This window comes from Nicotiana sylvestris, chromosome 1 (assembly GCF_000393655.2).
Source record: "Nicotiana sylvestris chromosome 1, ASM39365v2, whole genome shotgun sequence".
NCBI classification, from domain to species: Eukaryota; Viridiplantae; Streptophyta; class Magnoliopsida; order Solanales; family Solanaceae; genus Nicotiana; species Nicotiana sylvestris.
The window spans coordinates 184,326,862-184,343,344 of NC_091057.1; the positions used below are offsets into that span (position 1 = coordinate 184,326,862).

The window sequence follows — 16,483 nt, forward strand, 5'->3', positions numbered from 1 at the left end:
TTCAAACAACATAGATTACAATTTGACATAATTTGTGTCAGCGCATCGCGCGAGTACTAATACTAGTTACTCTTAAGAAGACTTGCATTAGTTCCTCTTTCAATTATAATTATATATATATATTTCTCTTCTTTGGAAGAGAAAGTTTTTCGACATGTATGCTTAGAAACAAGCTTGAGGCTATTTCAGTCATTTCTCACAGCTATATACGTGCCCTTTGGTGCTCTTCCCAGATATACGTGTAGGTTTTACTGCTACTCCATATGTATGTTGTTCTTCTTTTTCAACATAAACATATTCCTTGGCTAAGCACACACAAGAAAAGGCATAGAGAAACGATCCATCACAAGATCGAAATCAGGTAAATCAGGTAAGAGTTTCTTTCTGAAGTTCAGATTTGAGTCTGATTCAATTCTTTTTGGTTTTGGCATTTGTTGGCCTGTGAGTTGTCCAGTTTTCTTCTCAAATCTCTTGAACTTTCAGGTAAATTTCTTAGTCTTTAATATCAATTTTGTTATTTTCTATGTGTTGTTTCTCCTTTTTTTGTTCCAATTTGTTTCAACTCAGACAACATAGGGAAATTTCAAAGTTAGGGCTTTCATGGATAAAATTGGGGGAATATTTGGGGTTTTGATAATTGGTAAAAGTCTGTTTTTTTCCCCACCGAGAAAGCAAATAGAACCCAGGTAATAATCCCTTTTAGAAGTTAAAATTTGATTTTGATCTAAAACTATTTTGCTCGATCATTGCTAATGTTTCTAATTTCTACTTAGTTTCCCCATCTCTCTGAAAATTAGCTTCTTTTTCTTTTTACATATCTCCCTTTTCTCTTTGATTCTGGGGTTTGTTTTACCTGTAAGTTTTACTAAGTTTCTTGGTGATGGGATTTCGAAGATATGTGTTGGTTTTTGCAATTTTCCTCTTTGTGTTTTAGGTACGTGTGATTTGGCGGATGATTTTTTCTTCTCTCTTTGTTGCTTTCTTTGTTTTATCCATTTATGTTATTTTGGGCCTTTCTCCAACTTTTTTTTATTACTGATGTTGTTGTTAATTTATCTTTATTTCATGTTCTTTGTTTCAGTTTTTACTCTGGGTCGTGGTAGCCGTCTCCTCTGCATCATCCTGTAAGCACTGCACTTCTATTGGTTTTTTTCCTTAACTTCTTAGTAGATTATTTATTTATATATATTATCTGTTTATTAGAGTTATTTTTGGTTTGTAATGTATGTCAATAACACACAACTTATATTACTCTATATCTAGATTTAATTTTAATTTAGTATTTTTGAAGCCTTATTTTTCAACGAATAAAAATGGACTTCATTGTTCTCGAGTAAGTATAAAAAGGATCAAATGTTTGAAAAATACTACCGGTAAAACGACTAGGCAACATGAATTATATAGAGTGATGCTGATAAAAAGGATGCTCTTATACCACATGTCTAATATATGAGACTGGAAAAAAAATGATCAATAAGAGAGAAGAAAAAATTTGAACTCGATAGCCCTTTTAAAGGGGGTAAATGCAAATATGGATTACTATCTGTTAAATTCTCCCATAGTGAGAAATCTGGTGTGAATCGAGCAAGTGTACATCCTGGTGTATGATGAAAATACCACCAAAATGCCGCAATCGGTCATATTCGAGTGATTTTATTAATTTCATATATTCACTTGTACATATATATTCTCATAGTTGGTTGGTGTTTATTTGATTTAGTAGGATATATAAATAACAATATAAGTCTTCTCGTAAGGCTGGAGTGACAGAGATTGGCTACTAAGTTGGGCATTGTTGCAAGTTGCTCATGTCGATGTTTAGGATGTGCTTTATGTTATGCTTGAAAATACAAACTATCCCTATGTATTTGAGAGGCATGCAGATTCTCAATTTATCTTCTTTATTATTGCAGTTCTAGCGATTCGTTGTGGTTGTTTTCTACCTCTGTTATTCAGTGGCACTTGAACCGAAAGGTAAATTTTCTAATATCTCGTGATTTATTTTTAGGTATTGTAAGTTTTTGCTTGAGTTCTTCTAAAAAATTATAATAAACATATATAAATATTAGACAATGTTGAAAATATATTCAGTAATGCAAGTATGCACTTGACATTTCTCCTTCAGGAAATAGATGCGTGAATATGTCGAGTAAAAATCATAAAAATGAAAGTTGTGAAAAAATATATGCTGACAAGAAGGCTAGGCGACGCGAATTATACAAGATGATGCAAGACGATAAAAAGGAGGCTCTCCTAGTGCGAGCACGCGCGCGAGCAAGTAAGGACGAAACAAGTGGTCGGCAACTTCCTGCTTGCTCACTAATTAATAGCTCTGTTATCGCATCATCCTCTATGAGTGCTAATATTTCAAGCGAGCAATATCTTCCTTTTGTGGGATATTCAATATATGAAGCAGGTTAGAGAGCTAGACTATGACTTCTTGATGGTATACACAAGTATAAATACGTATATGCATTTATAACTATCAAAATTATATATTTATACTTGTTATTGTTGCATCCCAGGATCTACATCTAATACAAATCATGAACAATATACTGAAGAGTCAATAACAATTCAACCATCAATTGATTGTGTTATGTTAAAAACTGTTCCCAAATGCAAATTTTGCGAAGCCAAAAAATTTGAATACGAACCACCCGCATTCTGTTGTCGCAAAGGCACTATTAAGCTGATTTCACATCAAGTACCACAAGAGTTACGAACTCTATGTCTAGGAAATACTGAAGAATCAAAACATTTTCGAACCTACATAAGAACATACAATAATACATTTGCGTTCACATCCCTGGGAGTAAGTTATGACAAAGAGTTGGCGAAAAGGAATAAAGGTATATATACATTTCGAGTTCAAGGACAAATGTATCATTTCATGAATGACCTGATACCAAGTAATGAAAAAGGAAAAAATCTACAATTATATTTCTATGATAATGAAAATGAGGTGAGCAATCGAATGGCATGTTCCAATAAATTGAACGAGGATACTGTGAAAAATTTAATGGAAATATTAAAAACTCATCCTTATACTACGTTTTTGAAATCCTTAATAAATATACCACAGTTATCAAATTTCTACATTGCGCTTAAGTGTGATGCTGGTTTAGATCAACGAATATACAATCTACCAACTACGTCAGAAGTGGCAGGAATATGGGTAGAACAAGATACCAATAATTGCATCCCTACACCACATATCCGAATATATACAAAAAGTGATAGAAGCCAGCTGGTAAATTATTATTACGGATGTTACGACCCATTGCAATATCCATTACTCTTCCCTTACGGTCAAAATGGTTGGCATTGTGGTATTCAAAAAGTTAAGCCTTCACCTACCCCTTCCAGAACACATCCGTATTGTGAATGCGAACAATTGCCATGTCTAACAAATATGACTTCAATTGATGGATTCCTTGACATGGAAGCTGAAGTGATGCAAAAAGGCAAACGAAAAAGAGAAACAGTTTCTTGTCGTGAATATTATTGTTATCAGCTCCAAATTAGAGATGATAAAAATATAATCTTACATTCAGGACGATTATTTCAACAATATGTTGTAGACGAATGGATAAAAGTTGAAACTCAAAGATTAGATTTCGCTTTTTTCAATCAAGATTTATTCAGGATGGATGTGTTAGCGGGACTTTTAGATCTTTTGCGACGCGGTGAGAGAGAAGGCTCACAGGTAGGTAAAAACAGAATACTTCCACTTAGCTTCACAGGAGGGCCAAGAGATATGCGCCGCCGGTATATGGATGCTATTGCATTAGTGCAACGTTTTGGAATACCCGATATATTTCTAACTATAACATGTAACCCTTCGTGTCCTGAAATTCAAGTAAACTTGTTGTCGACAGATGAGGCTCAGAATAGACCCGATTTAGTTAGCCGAATATTTCGAGCAAAACTAGAAGAGTTTAAAAAGGATATACTAAAAAGACAAATATTTGGTAAAATTGCAGCATTTATGTACACGGTCAAATTTCAAAAACGGGGACTTCCACATGCTCATTTTCTTATTATACTCGATGAAAAATACAAACTACTGACCCCTGAGGCATATGATAAATTTATTTGCGCTGAATTACCGGATCCTAAAAGAAATTCTGATTTATTTAAGCTTGTTACACAACACATGCTACATGGTCCTTGCGGTCAATTAAATCCAACAAGCCCCTGTATGAAGAAAAAAAATGGTCATTGTAAATTTAAATTTCCAAAAGAGTTTGCTAAACAGACAACTAAAGGAAAAAGTTCATACCCTATTTATAGAAGACGAAATACAGGAAAATCTGTGAAAATTAGAGGACAACTTTTTGATAATTCATGGGTTGTTTCTTACAATCCATTCTTACTTAGTAAATTTAATTGTCATATAAATGTGGAGATTTGCTCTGATATTAAAGTTGTTAAGTACATTTACAAGTATATTTGCAAAGGACATGATAAAATTGCATTTCATATACATCCTAATGAGACGAATATAGAAGTAGATGAAATAAAGGAATATCAATCTGCTAGGTGGGTGTCACCACCTGAGGCTGTGTGGCGCATATTTGCTTTTCCTATCAGTGAAATGATTCCAAATGTATACCATCTTCAACTGCATCTTGATGGACAACAAATTGTTTCCTTCAAAAATACAGACAATATTAGTAGAATTGTAAATAATCCTATGATTAAAAAAACAATGTTAACTGAATTTTTTAGAATGAATAGCGAAAACGAAAATGCTATAACTTTGAATTTATTATATCGGGAATTTCCAGAATATTTTGTATGGTCCACAACATACAAGATGTGGTCGCGTCGCCAACAAGGATATGCTATTGGTAGAGTTGTGACATGTCATCCAACCGAAGGAGAAAGATACTATCTTAGATTGCTCTTAATGAACGTAAGAGGACCAAAATCGTATAAAAATTTGCGAACTGTAAACGGAATAACTTGTGGCACGTTTAGAGAAGCTGCAGAAAAAAGAGGATTATTACTTTGCGATAATAATTTAATAGAATGCATGTCAGAAGCAGTAAGTTACCAAATGCCACACAGTTTGAGACACTTATTTGTTGTACTATTAGTATATTGCAATTCCGCTAATCCAAGAGAGTTGTGGAAAAAATTTGAAATCCCGATGTCTGAAGATTTCAATAAATACCCAAACATGCATACACGAGAAATTCGTCACAAAGTATTAAATCATATAAATGATATTCTTCATTCAATGGGTCGTTATATCAACGAATTTGAACTAACTCAGGGCAAAATTCAACCATCTGCAACAGCCAAAGAAGCTAAAGATGTACATTTTGAAAGGAATATTATCGTTACTGAACAAGATTTACTATTGCCATATAAACTAAACATTGAACAAAAAAGAGCTTACAATGTAATCCTTGATAGAATATTCTCAAATAAACTCGGAGCATTCTTCATTGATGGTCCGTGTGGAACTGGAAAAAGCTTTTTATATCGTGCCTTATTAGCTACAGTACGACATAGAGGATTTAGAGCATTAGCGACTGCGAGTTCAGGTGTTGCTGCTTCACATCTTCCCGGAGGCCGAACTGCTCATTTCTGATTTAAAATACCTATTGATGTTGATGGAAATTTTAGTTGCAATATTAGCAAACAAAGTTCATTGGCATCGTTGATTCGAGATGCAAAACTAATAGTATGGGACGAAATTTCAATGGCAAAAAAGGAAATGGTTGAAGCACTAGATTTGCTCCTTAGAGATTTAATGGAAACAACTATGTTGTTCGGCGGAAAGGTTGTTGTATTCAGCGGCGATTTTAGACAAACTCTTCCCGTTGTCCGTGGTGGACAAAGGGAAGATTTTGTTCGTGAAAGCTTATTATGTTCTGAAATTTGGCATCAACTTGAAAAATTACAACTGTCCGAAAATATGCGTGCGAAAACAGACCCAGCTTTTTGTGAATATTTGATGAGAATTGGTAATGGAAAAGAAAACAAAAATGATAAGAACAAAATAGAAATTCCATGTCCTCTGATCATACCTTTCACCACTGAAAAAGATTCCTTGAATCATCTATTTAAAGTTACTTATCCTGATTTATATTTAACTCGTTCAAATATTTCTTTTTTTACTTCTCGTGCAATTCTAACTACAAAGAACGATTTTGTTGATGAAATAAATGATATGCTAATTGCTCAATTTCCAGCTGATGAAAAAGTCTATTTAGCTACCGATGAAACAATTGATCCAAAAGATCAAAGTGAATATGACGACTTTTTGCACGCTTTAAATCCTCCTGGTTTACCTCCTTATAAATTGTGTCTAAAAAAAAATTGTCCAATTATATTATTAAGGAATTTGAATCCCTGCGACGGTTTGTGCAATGGGACACGATTAATATGTAATGACTTCAAATCTCATGTTATTAGTGCTACAATATCCAGTGGTGATTTTAAAAATACACATGTATTCATTCCGTGAATACCACTATTAACATCAGAAGATGAAAAACTACCCCTTCAATTTAAAAGAACACAATTTCCGATACGGTTATGTTTCGCCATGACTATAAATAAAGCTCAAGGCCAAACATTAGATTTTGTTGGCATTTATTTGCGAGAACCTGTATTTTCTCATGGTCAATTGTACGTTGCCTTATCAAGAGCTAAAGGTTCTAACTGTGTTAAGATATTAATTAGACCGATTATAGCTGACGATGATGATGATCACTCCACATATAATGTAGTTTATGATGAAATTATTGAAAAAGCTTTTGCCATAACTTAGACCATCATTCCTAATAGTAAGTGTGATGTACAACTTATTTACTTTTTGGATTCTTTGATTTTGTATTATAATCATTCTAACAATCTTACGTTTGCTCATTATTATAATCGTGATGCGTTATGATTATCGATTATGTCTAGATGGCAGAAAGATTCAACATCAATGCGATTACTCCAAAAACGGAAGAATGGACCTGCAAGATACAAGTAGTTGATAAAGGCAGACCTAGAGACAACAGAGAGAAAACGCAAAAATATCAGCTGATGGTTTTGCAAGATGAAGAGGTAATCTTTAAAGAATTCATAAGTTTGCCAATAGTAATTAAGTTAATATTATTCTAATTGTGCCTTATTTTGTTACAGAAAAATAAAGTGGAATGCGTTATATTCAATGCGGAGATAATGCATTTTGCAGATCTGTTTCGCCCTTTCCAAACTTACTTGGTGTCAGTTGCACAAGTCAAAGAATCAAACTATATGTACGGAAATCCACTTAACAAATTTACATGGACAATTGATAGGTGTACCATTGTTGAGCCAATAGAAATTGTTAATCCTCCAGAAAAGCCACTAGCTCCGCCAACGCGCCTTAATCTTACACCATTTGGCAACTTTGAATATCAACCCGAAGGATCTGAATTCGGTAATTGAAGATTTATCTATTTATGTTGTTTGTTTGCCTAAAATTCATATTTATTAGTATTGTTATTATTACGATTATTGTCTATATCAATTTTTATTGTCTATTAGCTTATTCATCGTTCTTTTTAAATGCAAGATGTGCTTGCCATCGTGCTCAACGCAAGCCCCTCAACCTATGCTTCAAATGGGCGGAGAATTCAAGATTTTATCATCATGGATGATCAGTAAGTATACATAAACCTGTTTTATTGGATCCAACTAGCAACTGCTTATTCAAGTATGATGTAATGTGTCACTTTTCGTATATTGTCTAACAATACCCCGCAATAACTGAAACCGAAATTCAAGTTGAGATTGTACCCTTTTAAAGGCTACTTTTCATGCTTCAATTCAATTTTGGCTTTGCTGCAATTATAATCTTTCAAAGCATACTTAGATCTACTACGCATTCCTAGAATTATTATGATTTAAGCTTTTTACTACTAATAATATTTGATCATATCTTTAAATATATTCTCAACAATGCAAAGTTCTTATCTTGTTGTTTCTCTTGCTATAAGAATCTAAGTAAAATTAGGATTGATATCATATTGCGCTTTTGATTTTGTAAATTTTAATTTGGCTCAGCTTTTTTGCAAGTAATTTCTGCTTTTCCAAAATTAACTTCAAACTTTCAATTTATTTTGATTTATATATCAACAATTGTTGGGATAGCTGCATAGAGTGACGATGTTTGGTGGCTAAAAGTACACACCAATCAAAGAGTCTAAAAATCATATCATTGGCCTTTAACATTTTAAAAATCTTTATTTGTTCTTCAATAAAGTTAGAAGCAATGATCCAAACAAAGAAATTTTAGTTATGGCAAAATCACTAATTAGAAAGAAGCTATTAAAAGCTAACTTAAAAATTATTTAATGTTATATGCGTCAAAGAATTAGATTGTTGCTAAGAGTTATTCAAAGAAAAATATATTGCATTCAAATGTAGAAATATAACATAATTAAATATGTAGTTGCTTATTTTTCTCTTTAACAATGACTTTCTAATTTACCCGTAGTTGTCCTTTAATAAAGGTAGTGTCTCAAAAATTATGATTATATTTAATTTTTTTTACCTACTATTAACTCATCCGGGTTTAGTAAAAAATTCGATCCTTTTGATGTCATGTTTAGCTATTGAATTTTAAATCAAATTATATTTCAAAAATATGCTTTTTCCCATTCAATACTTTGGATTAAGATTAACCAAAATATTTATGTAATTAGAAAGCTGAATAAAGAAGAGCGACTTTGTCTCCTCTAATTTTATATGTTTCTGAACAAATAGATAACCTATCTCAAATTATAGCTAATATAATCTCCCTCTTATTAGGAATTTAAGATATAGTAGTTCTTGCACAAATTGTATAAAATTGATGAATCTTATATATACTAACTTTTAATTAAAAGAAATTAGAGTTAAACATTTGAATGTCTTTGAAGAAAAGCTAATAAGTAGCTTATAGAAATTCTATTCAGAGTATTCATGCAATTGTGGATTCCTAAGTACTAAAAGTTTGTATATCACAAATATGCTTATAAACTATTGTATTTCAAATGTGCAAATATTACCAATGCTGAAAGATCTAATAGAATAAAGTAGCATATCAATATTACGAACATCTCTATTAAATATTCTTGTAAAAGGGAACTAAAATGTTAAAGAGAAGAGATGTACTCCTCGAGTCATATAACAATTACAGGTAGACTCATGGGTAGGCAAATAAAGCCACATATATGTATGATACAACAAAACTGATGCTAAATGACTAGATTGCTCTCATGCATTTTGAAAAAGACACTAAACATTTATCAGATGCATAGCAAAAAACATGAGCAAAATTGAATTAAAACAAACCTGCAGGTAGAAGCAATTTGAGGAAGATGAAGATGTCTCTAAGAAGCAACGGAAATCTGAAAGTGCAAACAAAATGGAGGAAACCTAATATGTTGTCTATGTAAAACTCACTTGGGCTCATTTAAACTTACACGTAGCATTTTGTATAGAAAAACTAAGCCACATGTATAGTAAATTTGTAAGAATTGGCGTGAAAGGACTAATATACCCTCGAGCTTTTTAGAAATGACATAAAACACACATGTCGCCATTCCAGCTTTTCCTTAAGTTTCTTCTTCACTCTGGCCACTAGCTTTTACTTGATATCTACAATTTTTTCATTTGCTCTTTGGTTTTTAGGTTTTTTATTATATATGTGAATTCTTCAGAGTTTCTTGTTGATGCGATTTTGATGATACGTGTTGGTTTTTGCAGTTTCCTTCTTTGTGTTTTTGGGCTCTGGTTACATCGCAATATCTAAACTTATTCAAAACATCTTTATGTTGAAACTAATTGGATCATTGCTACAATAAGTTGTGAATTATATCTATTTCTCTTTTAATAAGCATAAAGCAATTCTACCATCTATTCTAGATTTGAGACTTATTGGCTCTTCGACAACATATGATAGTTCAAACTATTTTGCTTTAGAAGCTTTTGTTAGGGACCAATAGTCAAGACCTCAGGAAATATCTGTTTTCTTCGAAACTAATTGCATTATAGAAATTTCTACACATTAAGATACCAATATGTGTTCATTTTTTAATCATGTCTAATATTTAAATATTGTAATTGATGCTCATTTATGTTGCTTAAACATTGACATTCCCATGTTGATTTAAGATAGTGATTTAACAATTTTGTTCTATTTTATACAGCAAAAGACCAATGAAATTCACACTCTAGGAAGAATTTATTGATCATGATGGGAACAAACTACTCGAACTGCTTAAAAAAGAATATCCAATCATTCTTGCTAAAAAAGTTGCAAGACCAAAGTCGTCGTCAGGTAAAACACCTCAAATGCATGCAAGATGGAGTAACAAATTCAATACAGGTAAACTATATAAGCAATTATATTTTAGTTTTTCATATACCAGACGACCAAATTAGAACTGAATGTTCAAATGCATGTAGGATTGACTAACAGATTTAGTACAACAATTGAAATCAATCCTCCATATCCACAAGCAAATGTGCTGAGAACATGGTATTGTAATCAATACATTATTGGTCGTATATGTGCTTGAACATATACAAGAACTAATTTTGAAATGTTAACATACTTGAAGGGCCCAACAAAATGAACAAATGCTTATTGCGTACACAATGAAGAGCACAGGTCCAACATGCTCTCTTTTATTTGTTCCTTTCGAAGAAGAGATAGTACCGATTGCAGAAATCCGACAGCAAAATCCAGTAAGTGCACTAAATATTCATATATGCATTGTTACAAATTTTTACCTTTATTCTCTAATAACAAAAAATTAATATGCGGCATCATTGTGTTTTCCAGGGTCAAATATTCTACATACATACTGAAGTTGCACTACAAAATGAGAACCAACGATTTTGTATCCTAGCTTGTTCAGACTGTAAACAACACTTCACCCGAGCTATCTCACGGAGAAAGTTCTATTGCACTAATTGCCGTCAAGTTACCCAATTGGTTCCCAGGTATACATGCAACTTTCACATAACTGTTTATATTTAACATTCTACATTCACCATCTTTTTAATTAACCAATTATTTTATCTTACAACTAGGTACCAATTTGAAGTGACGCTCACAGATCAGAGCGGTTCTGCAACAGCAACTATTGTCGACGAGTATGCAGAAAAAATATTACTTCTCACTTCGGAAGAGATTTATGATATCTGCAATGTCAAGGTACATTGTCAATTTCGAAAAACCACAAATAACTATTTTCTACCAGTTGAGCCCCCTCTCAAACATAAATAACTAATTTCATTTTTACAGAAAGGACTGTTGCCTCTTGCGAACGCACAAAAGCTACTGACTGGCAAGATCTTCAAGATTCAAATAAAAAAGCTGTTTACAAGAAATAATGAGGCAGGAAAGTTAGTTATTTTATCTTTCATAGATAAAAGTAATTCGGTTGTCTCACAAATGTCGGCCACCATCAAGGATGTTGCGGAAGGAAGTAAACAAAAAATTGAACCCGCTGCCCCAGAAAAGCAAGAGCACCCACACATAACAGCCAAAGGCAACGGTTCCTACAAATGTTAGGCGGAAATGAAAATTTCCCCTACGAAAAATTGCTGAGAGGTATTTGTAATTTCTGTTCCTTCTAAATTTAATATGAGATTCAACTTTGTAGAAAAAACAAACACCTTAAACGACTATCGTTTGTTAGCATTTTTGCCAGTGAAACATCTTTTGCTACTATTTTGGGATGCAAGTAAAGCCACAACTTGCTGTTGCTTTTGAATACGGTTAAGCTCACTGTTACGACTGCTTTCTGGATATTCCTCTACTCGGAATATGTCGCATCGACACGAGGTTAGTATTCTTGATTACAAATCTACTAATAAGATCAATATTATAGAATGTATGGTGCAGTTCAAATTACTTTGCAAGCCCGCCCCTTTCTATGCTATTTTAGACCCAACTATGAAGCTATCAGGTCCTTCTGGTATGGCGACTGCTTATAGAACTTTAACTAGAAGGCTTAATAAAAATTCTATGAGCTAAGATTTCGAACTTTTTGTACGGATGGCACAAGTAGAAATAATAGTGGATAAATATTATCAGTCTAAAAAAATTGAGATAAAAGCGGATAAACTAGTATAGCACTGTACTGTAGGTGCTATTAGCATTGACTTCAAAAGTAGGTACACAACATCATATGTTAATAGCAAGGTATTATTTATTTGGAACAAAATACCCACTCTTGACTGGTTGGCAAATAATACATTATTTACGTACGTAACAGTATCATATTATTAGATGCATGTGTGTCATATTCTTAATATCATATATGGGAGAATTATTTACATTTTATACTATTTACACATTGACAAATTGTGATGCGCGCATTTTTTCTGTTGTATCTACTCTTCTCCTTAGCTTTCTTCTTAGTAGTTTTTCACCAAAATATACGTGTACAGTTATAAAATAATTGTTAGTGCTCAACAAAGTAATGGGTGAAGAACAACAAAGAATAAAAATTTGAAGTTAAATAGTGAGGAATATGCAAGTAAAGGAGTCGAGATATTTTTTGGCTGCATAAGTTTCCTGATTAAATTTTGGCTTCCTTTTTGGTCTCATAAAATTTTGAAATGCCTGATGAGATATCTATTCTCCTTGATTTTTTATATGCTGACAAATCACTTAAATAACCATTTTATGTCACCATGTAATGTATGTGCCGCTAAAGCTCTCTTTGGGAGGTAAGTCGAGTTATCAAAATGCAAGAAAAATGTCATATTTAGTGGTATCCACCTCTATGCCGGCTTCAATGAACCAGCTAACATCCCACAAGAGTACTCTTGTGGATAGCTGCTCCACTTGTTGATCTGCCTGAGTTGTGCATTTGTGCTAAATCATAAATTTCCTTTCTCAACTTTTTCTCCGTAAATAATGATATCTTCTATTTCTTCAACAACTAAGTAATAACTAATATGGCTACTAAATTAAAGTCCCCATGGATATGTCCCATTAAAGATACGTATTTTGTTGTTACGACAACATTATTATGACAGAGTAAATAGAACTTGATGGAAACGTTGTACAGAGTAATATGACTCTTTTAATATATTGTTTAATATCTTTCTTTCTCTTCTCTGTTTCAGTTCGTGCTTTATTTTTTGGTTGGTCAATCCTTCTGGAGCAGCCTTTCTTGGGTACTCAGAGGTACAATTTCACTTTCTTTAAAATGTTATCCGAGAATATGTCAGCCTTTTCACAATACTTAATACAAAGTGGTTTTAACGTTGCATCTGAGTATACATATATTGGCCATTTTCTTGCTCTTTGTTCGTTATCTTTTCCCGTATTCCATAATATTTCATCTTCCTCTATTCAGATTTTGCTGATTTATGCATTTCAATTAAAAAAAAAACTTGCATGCCCATAGGGCTATGCTAATGTTCTTGGTGTGGCGACTGGGCTATTCAAAACTTAAAGTTAGTATATTTCATTTACCTGTTGTTGCTCGACTTTCCTTAGTTAACATATAACGGTACCCTTAACTATTGATGTTATTAAAATAGTGTGCTTAAGTTTTGGCTAATTTAGGAGATCCAAATTATCTCTATTTTTTTAATGGTTTCTCTGTTACTATGGTTTCTTTCATTGTAGTTCTCCTCTAATTTTTCCCTGTCATTCAAATGACTATTTGATGAATTGAGTAGTTTTTTTTTTGGTCCTTCGATGCAGTTCTTACAGACTCTGATAGAATGTGGAATGAATTTTTGTTGAAAGCTAATACTATACAAGTTGTGCCATGAATTGTTATTTGAATATGATTTTCACAAATAAATCTAATATTGGAATTGAGATTGTGTGCTCTAATAAGATCTTTTCCATGCTTGAATTTAATTTTTATTTCGTTGCAGTTACGATCTTGTAGAACGTACTTAATTCCAGCTGACAAATTTTGTGCAAAAAGACTTTCTTAGTTCCTCCAAGTCTGTAGGGGCAAAAACGAACAACCTTAGCTATATGCAAAGAGGCCTTCTTAGTCCATATTTCACATCAGAACATAAACAATGGAATCAAAGACATAATATGCTTGGCTATGTGCTAACCTTTACCTAGCCTACTTGGTTGTGTTAAAGCAAGCTTAACCGAATTACATTACTGATGTTGTTTACAGAGCATTACATCTGCTGTCTTTAACTCTTTTTTTTGGCTTTCGTCGATTCAAAAACACTTCAACATGTCAGATTCGTTTTGATGTTCTGTTTTCTTTTGCTTTTATGGCCACACTTAAATCACCAATGATTTAAATTGATCTTTCTTGACATAAATTTAAATGTTTAAGCTACAAAGTTTATCGTGACTGCTTTTCTGTTTCAATTATTTCCTGTTTCATATATTCTGCTACTATTACAAGTACTTTAATTACAAGCATGTAATCTTCGTTGTAACCTTTTAATTTATAACACGTTTATTTGTTTGCAGATATTTTTGGCGAAGAACTAACAGGAAAAGGATCAGAAAAAAGACCAAAGACCGCATATGTAAATAGTTATATCATACATGTTGTAACTGTTGTGGCACTTTAGGCATCCCTTAATGTAATGCTCTTGTGAATGCATATATGTAAATTAAGTGTGTACCACTTAACATAAAATATTGTGTACTAGATTCCATACTTGCATCATTAAATTTTGAGTTAAATAACGTTGGGCCCATGCTGGCACGGGCTACACCATCCTAGTATATATATATATGGTGCTTCCTTTGCATTATAATTTTTCTTTGGGCGATTTCTTCGTAGTAACGTAATGCTGAATATATAATATGTTACGCGGAGGAATAAATGTACAACAAATATGTAGATACAGGTATTAGTTTGATCTAGTCCATTATATTTAATTAATTCATCAATATTTCATGAAATCATTGGGTTGTTGACTCTAATTTGTAAGTACTGAATTCATGTTTGTTCACATTTAGGAATTCTCTTTTGTTTTCTTTGATTTAGTTTAATATTCACAAGGATTATATTCATATTTTTCTTCCACTAGTTAACTGAAATATAATCCAAAGTTAACTTTTGATACTTGTTCAAACTTCGTTGCTTGGATACTAAAGTAGGAAATACTTCTTTTACGCAAATTGAAACAGTTAGGAAAGCAATATAAAAATGGAAAAATGATACTTTATAGCCGCTTTTAAAATAATAGCCAAAAAAATATATTTTTTGTATTTATATATATACACATACATTTTGTATATTATATAATAATTTTATATATTTTTAGTTAGTATGTATATAATTGGGGGCTATATGGAAGTACATGATGCAAATTGATGTACATCATTTCAGAAAGTGGAAATAACGGCTTTGCACCAAAAATAGTAATCTTCAGGTAAATGACTTGACAGCTATATATACTTGTAAGGACGTGCAATTTGCATATAACTGCAATGGGATATATGAAATATTAAGCAGGTATGGGAGTTGCAATTTGATACATATATATATATATATATATATATATATATAGATCTTTTTTTCCATGTTGAAATAATTACATAAAGTAAGGACGCATCCAAGATGTTGTTACATATTTGGTCTATGTTTTGACACAAACATTAATGAGATATTTACATAAATAACTGGCTGAATGCACTATTTAATTACTTTTTATAGTAAGTAGATATAGATTATATACATAGTTATACACATATTATACATGAGTTGTACATATAATATATATAAGCCAGCTATTTTTAATTTAAGTGGTTCAATACTAGACAATCATTTGAGTTAGTTCTTCAAACATTTTAATATGGATGATAACATGTCCAAAGTGGGAAACAATTAGCCAATTAGGAATGGTGGTGTAGTCATAAGCTTACGACCACCGCCAACCAACAACAACAATCCTAGTACTTTATAATAGTCTTTCTATGTTATTGCGCGTAACTAGCACTTCTTGAGGAACTCGAAGCTATAGACTATGGTACATAAACAAATTGGTCTTTAATATTTTTTAATGTTGGGTGTGCGAACAAAATCTCACATTGGTAGCTGAAAAGAGTAAGAGTCTACATATAAAGTGTAGGAATTTCTTTAATGGTATGAGGCCTTTTGAAAAAAAGCGTGCGAGTTTAACCCAGAGTGTCATTGGGTCGTTTTAGCCCAACATTCAATTTAGAAATTAAGAAACGCTTTAATTATTTTTTCAGTTTTATTCTTACTACTCTAACATGTAACAACTGTTGCAGAAGCCAAATGTATATAGTGTGAATAAGTCACAACTACTATACCAAAAATTATGACAGCCACCAAATAATAAATAAGACAATAAAACAACAATAAAGGGGACACCAGAATTACGAGGTTCGGCTAATTTTGTCTACTCCTCGGACACAACCAATATTTTATTCCACTCCAAAAATACAAGTGAAATAATACTAAAGAGAGAAGATACAAATGCCTTAAACAGATGAGAAGGCAAATGAGAGGTGTATATA

General features: G+C 32.4%; 1 protein-coding gene across 1 annotated transcript; it reads left to right on the plus strand.

Annotated features, from left to right (window-relative positions):
- Positions 1-431: 431 nt before the first annotated feature.
- LOC104230464 (uncharacterized) lies at positions 432-14,680 on the plus strand. Its single transcript, XM_070172118.1, has 15 exons — positions 432-483; positions 1,082-1,124; positions 1,914-1,974; positions 6,931-7,074; positions 7,153-7,432; positions 7,568-7,655; positions 10,188-10,366; positions 10,447-10,519; positions 10,602-10,728; positions 10,826-10,986; positions 11,077-11,200; positions 11,291-11,599; positions 11,688-11,833; positions 13,126-13,186; positions 14,459-14,680. The coding sequence occupies exons 4-7, from the start codon at positions 6,931-6,933 to the stop codon at positions 10,213-10,215; spliced, it is 540 nt and encodes a 179-aa protein (XP_070028219.1). The 5' UTR covers positions 432-483; positions 1,082-1,124; positions 1,914-1,974; the 3' UTR covers positions 10,216-10,366; positions 10,447-10,519; positions 10,602-10,728; positions 10,826-10,986; positions 11,077-11,200; positions 11,291-11,599; positions 11,688-11,833; positions 13,126-13,186; positions 14,459-14,680.
- Positions 14,681-16,483: the final 1,803 nt, after the last annotated feature.

Excerpts from the sequence above, each read along its gene's own strand:
- LOC104230464 (XM_070172118.1), top strand. The coding sequence starts at position 6,931 with ATGGCAGAAAGATTCAACATCAATGCGATTACTCCAAAAACGGAAGAA. Across the intron at positions 7,433-7,567 it reads ACCCGAAGGATCTGAATTCG|ATGTGCTTGCCATCGTGCTC; the intron begins GTAATTGAAGAT and ends TTTAAATGCAAG. Across the intron at positions 7,656-10,187 it reads TTTATCATCATGGATGATCA|CAAAAGACCAATGAAATTCA; the intron begins GTAAGTATACAT and ends TATTTTATACAG.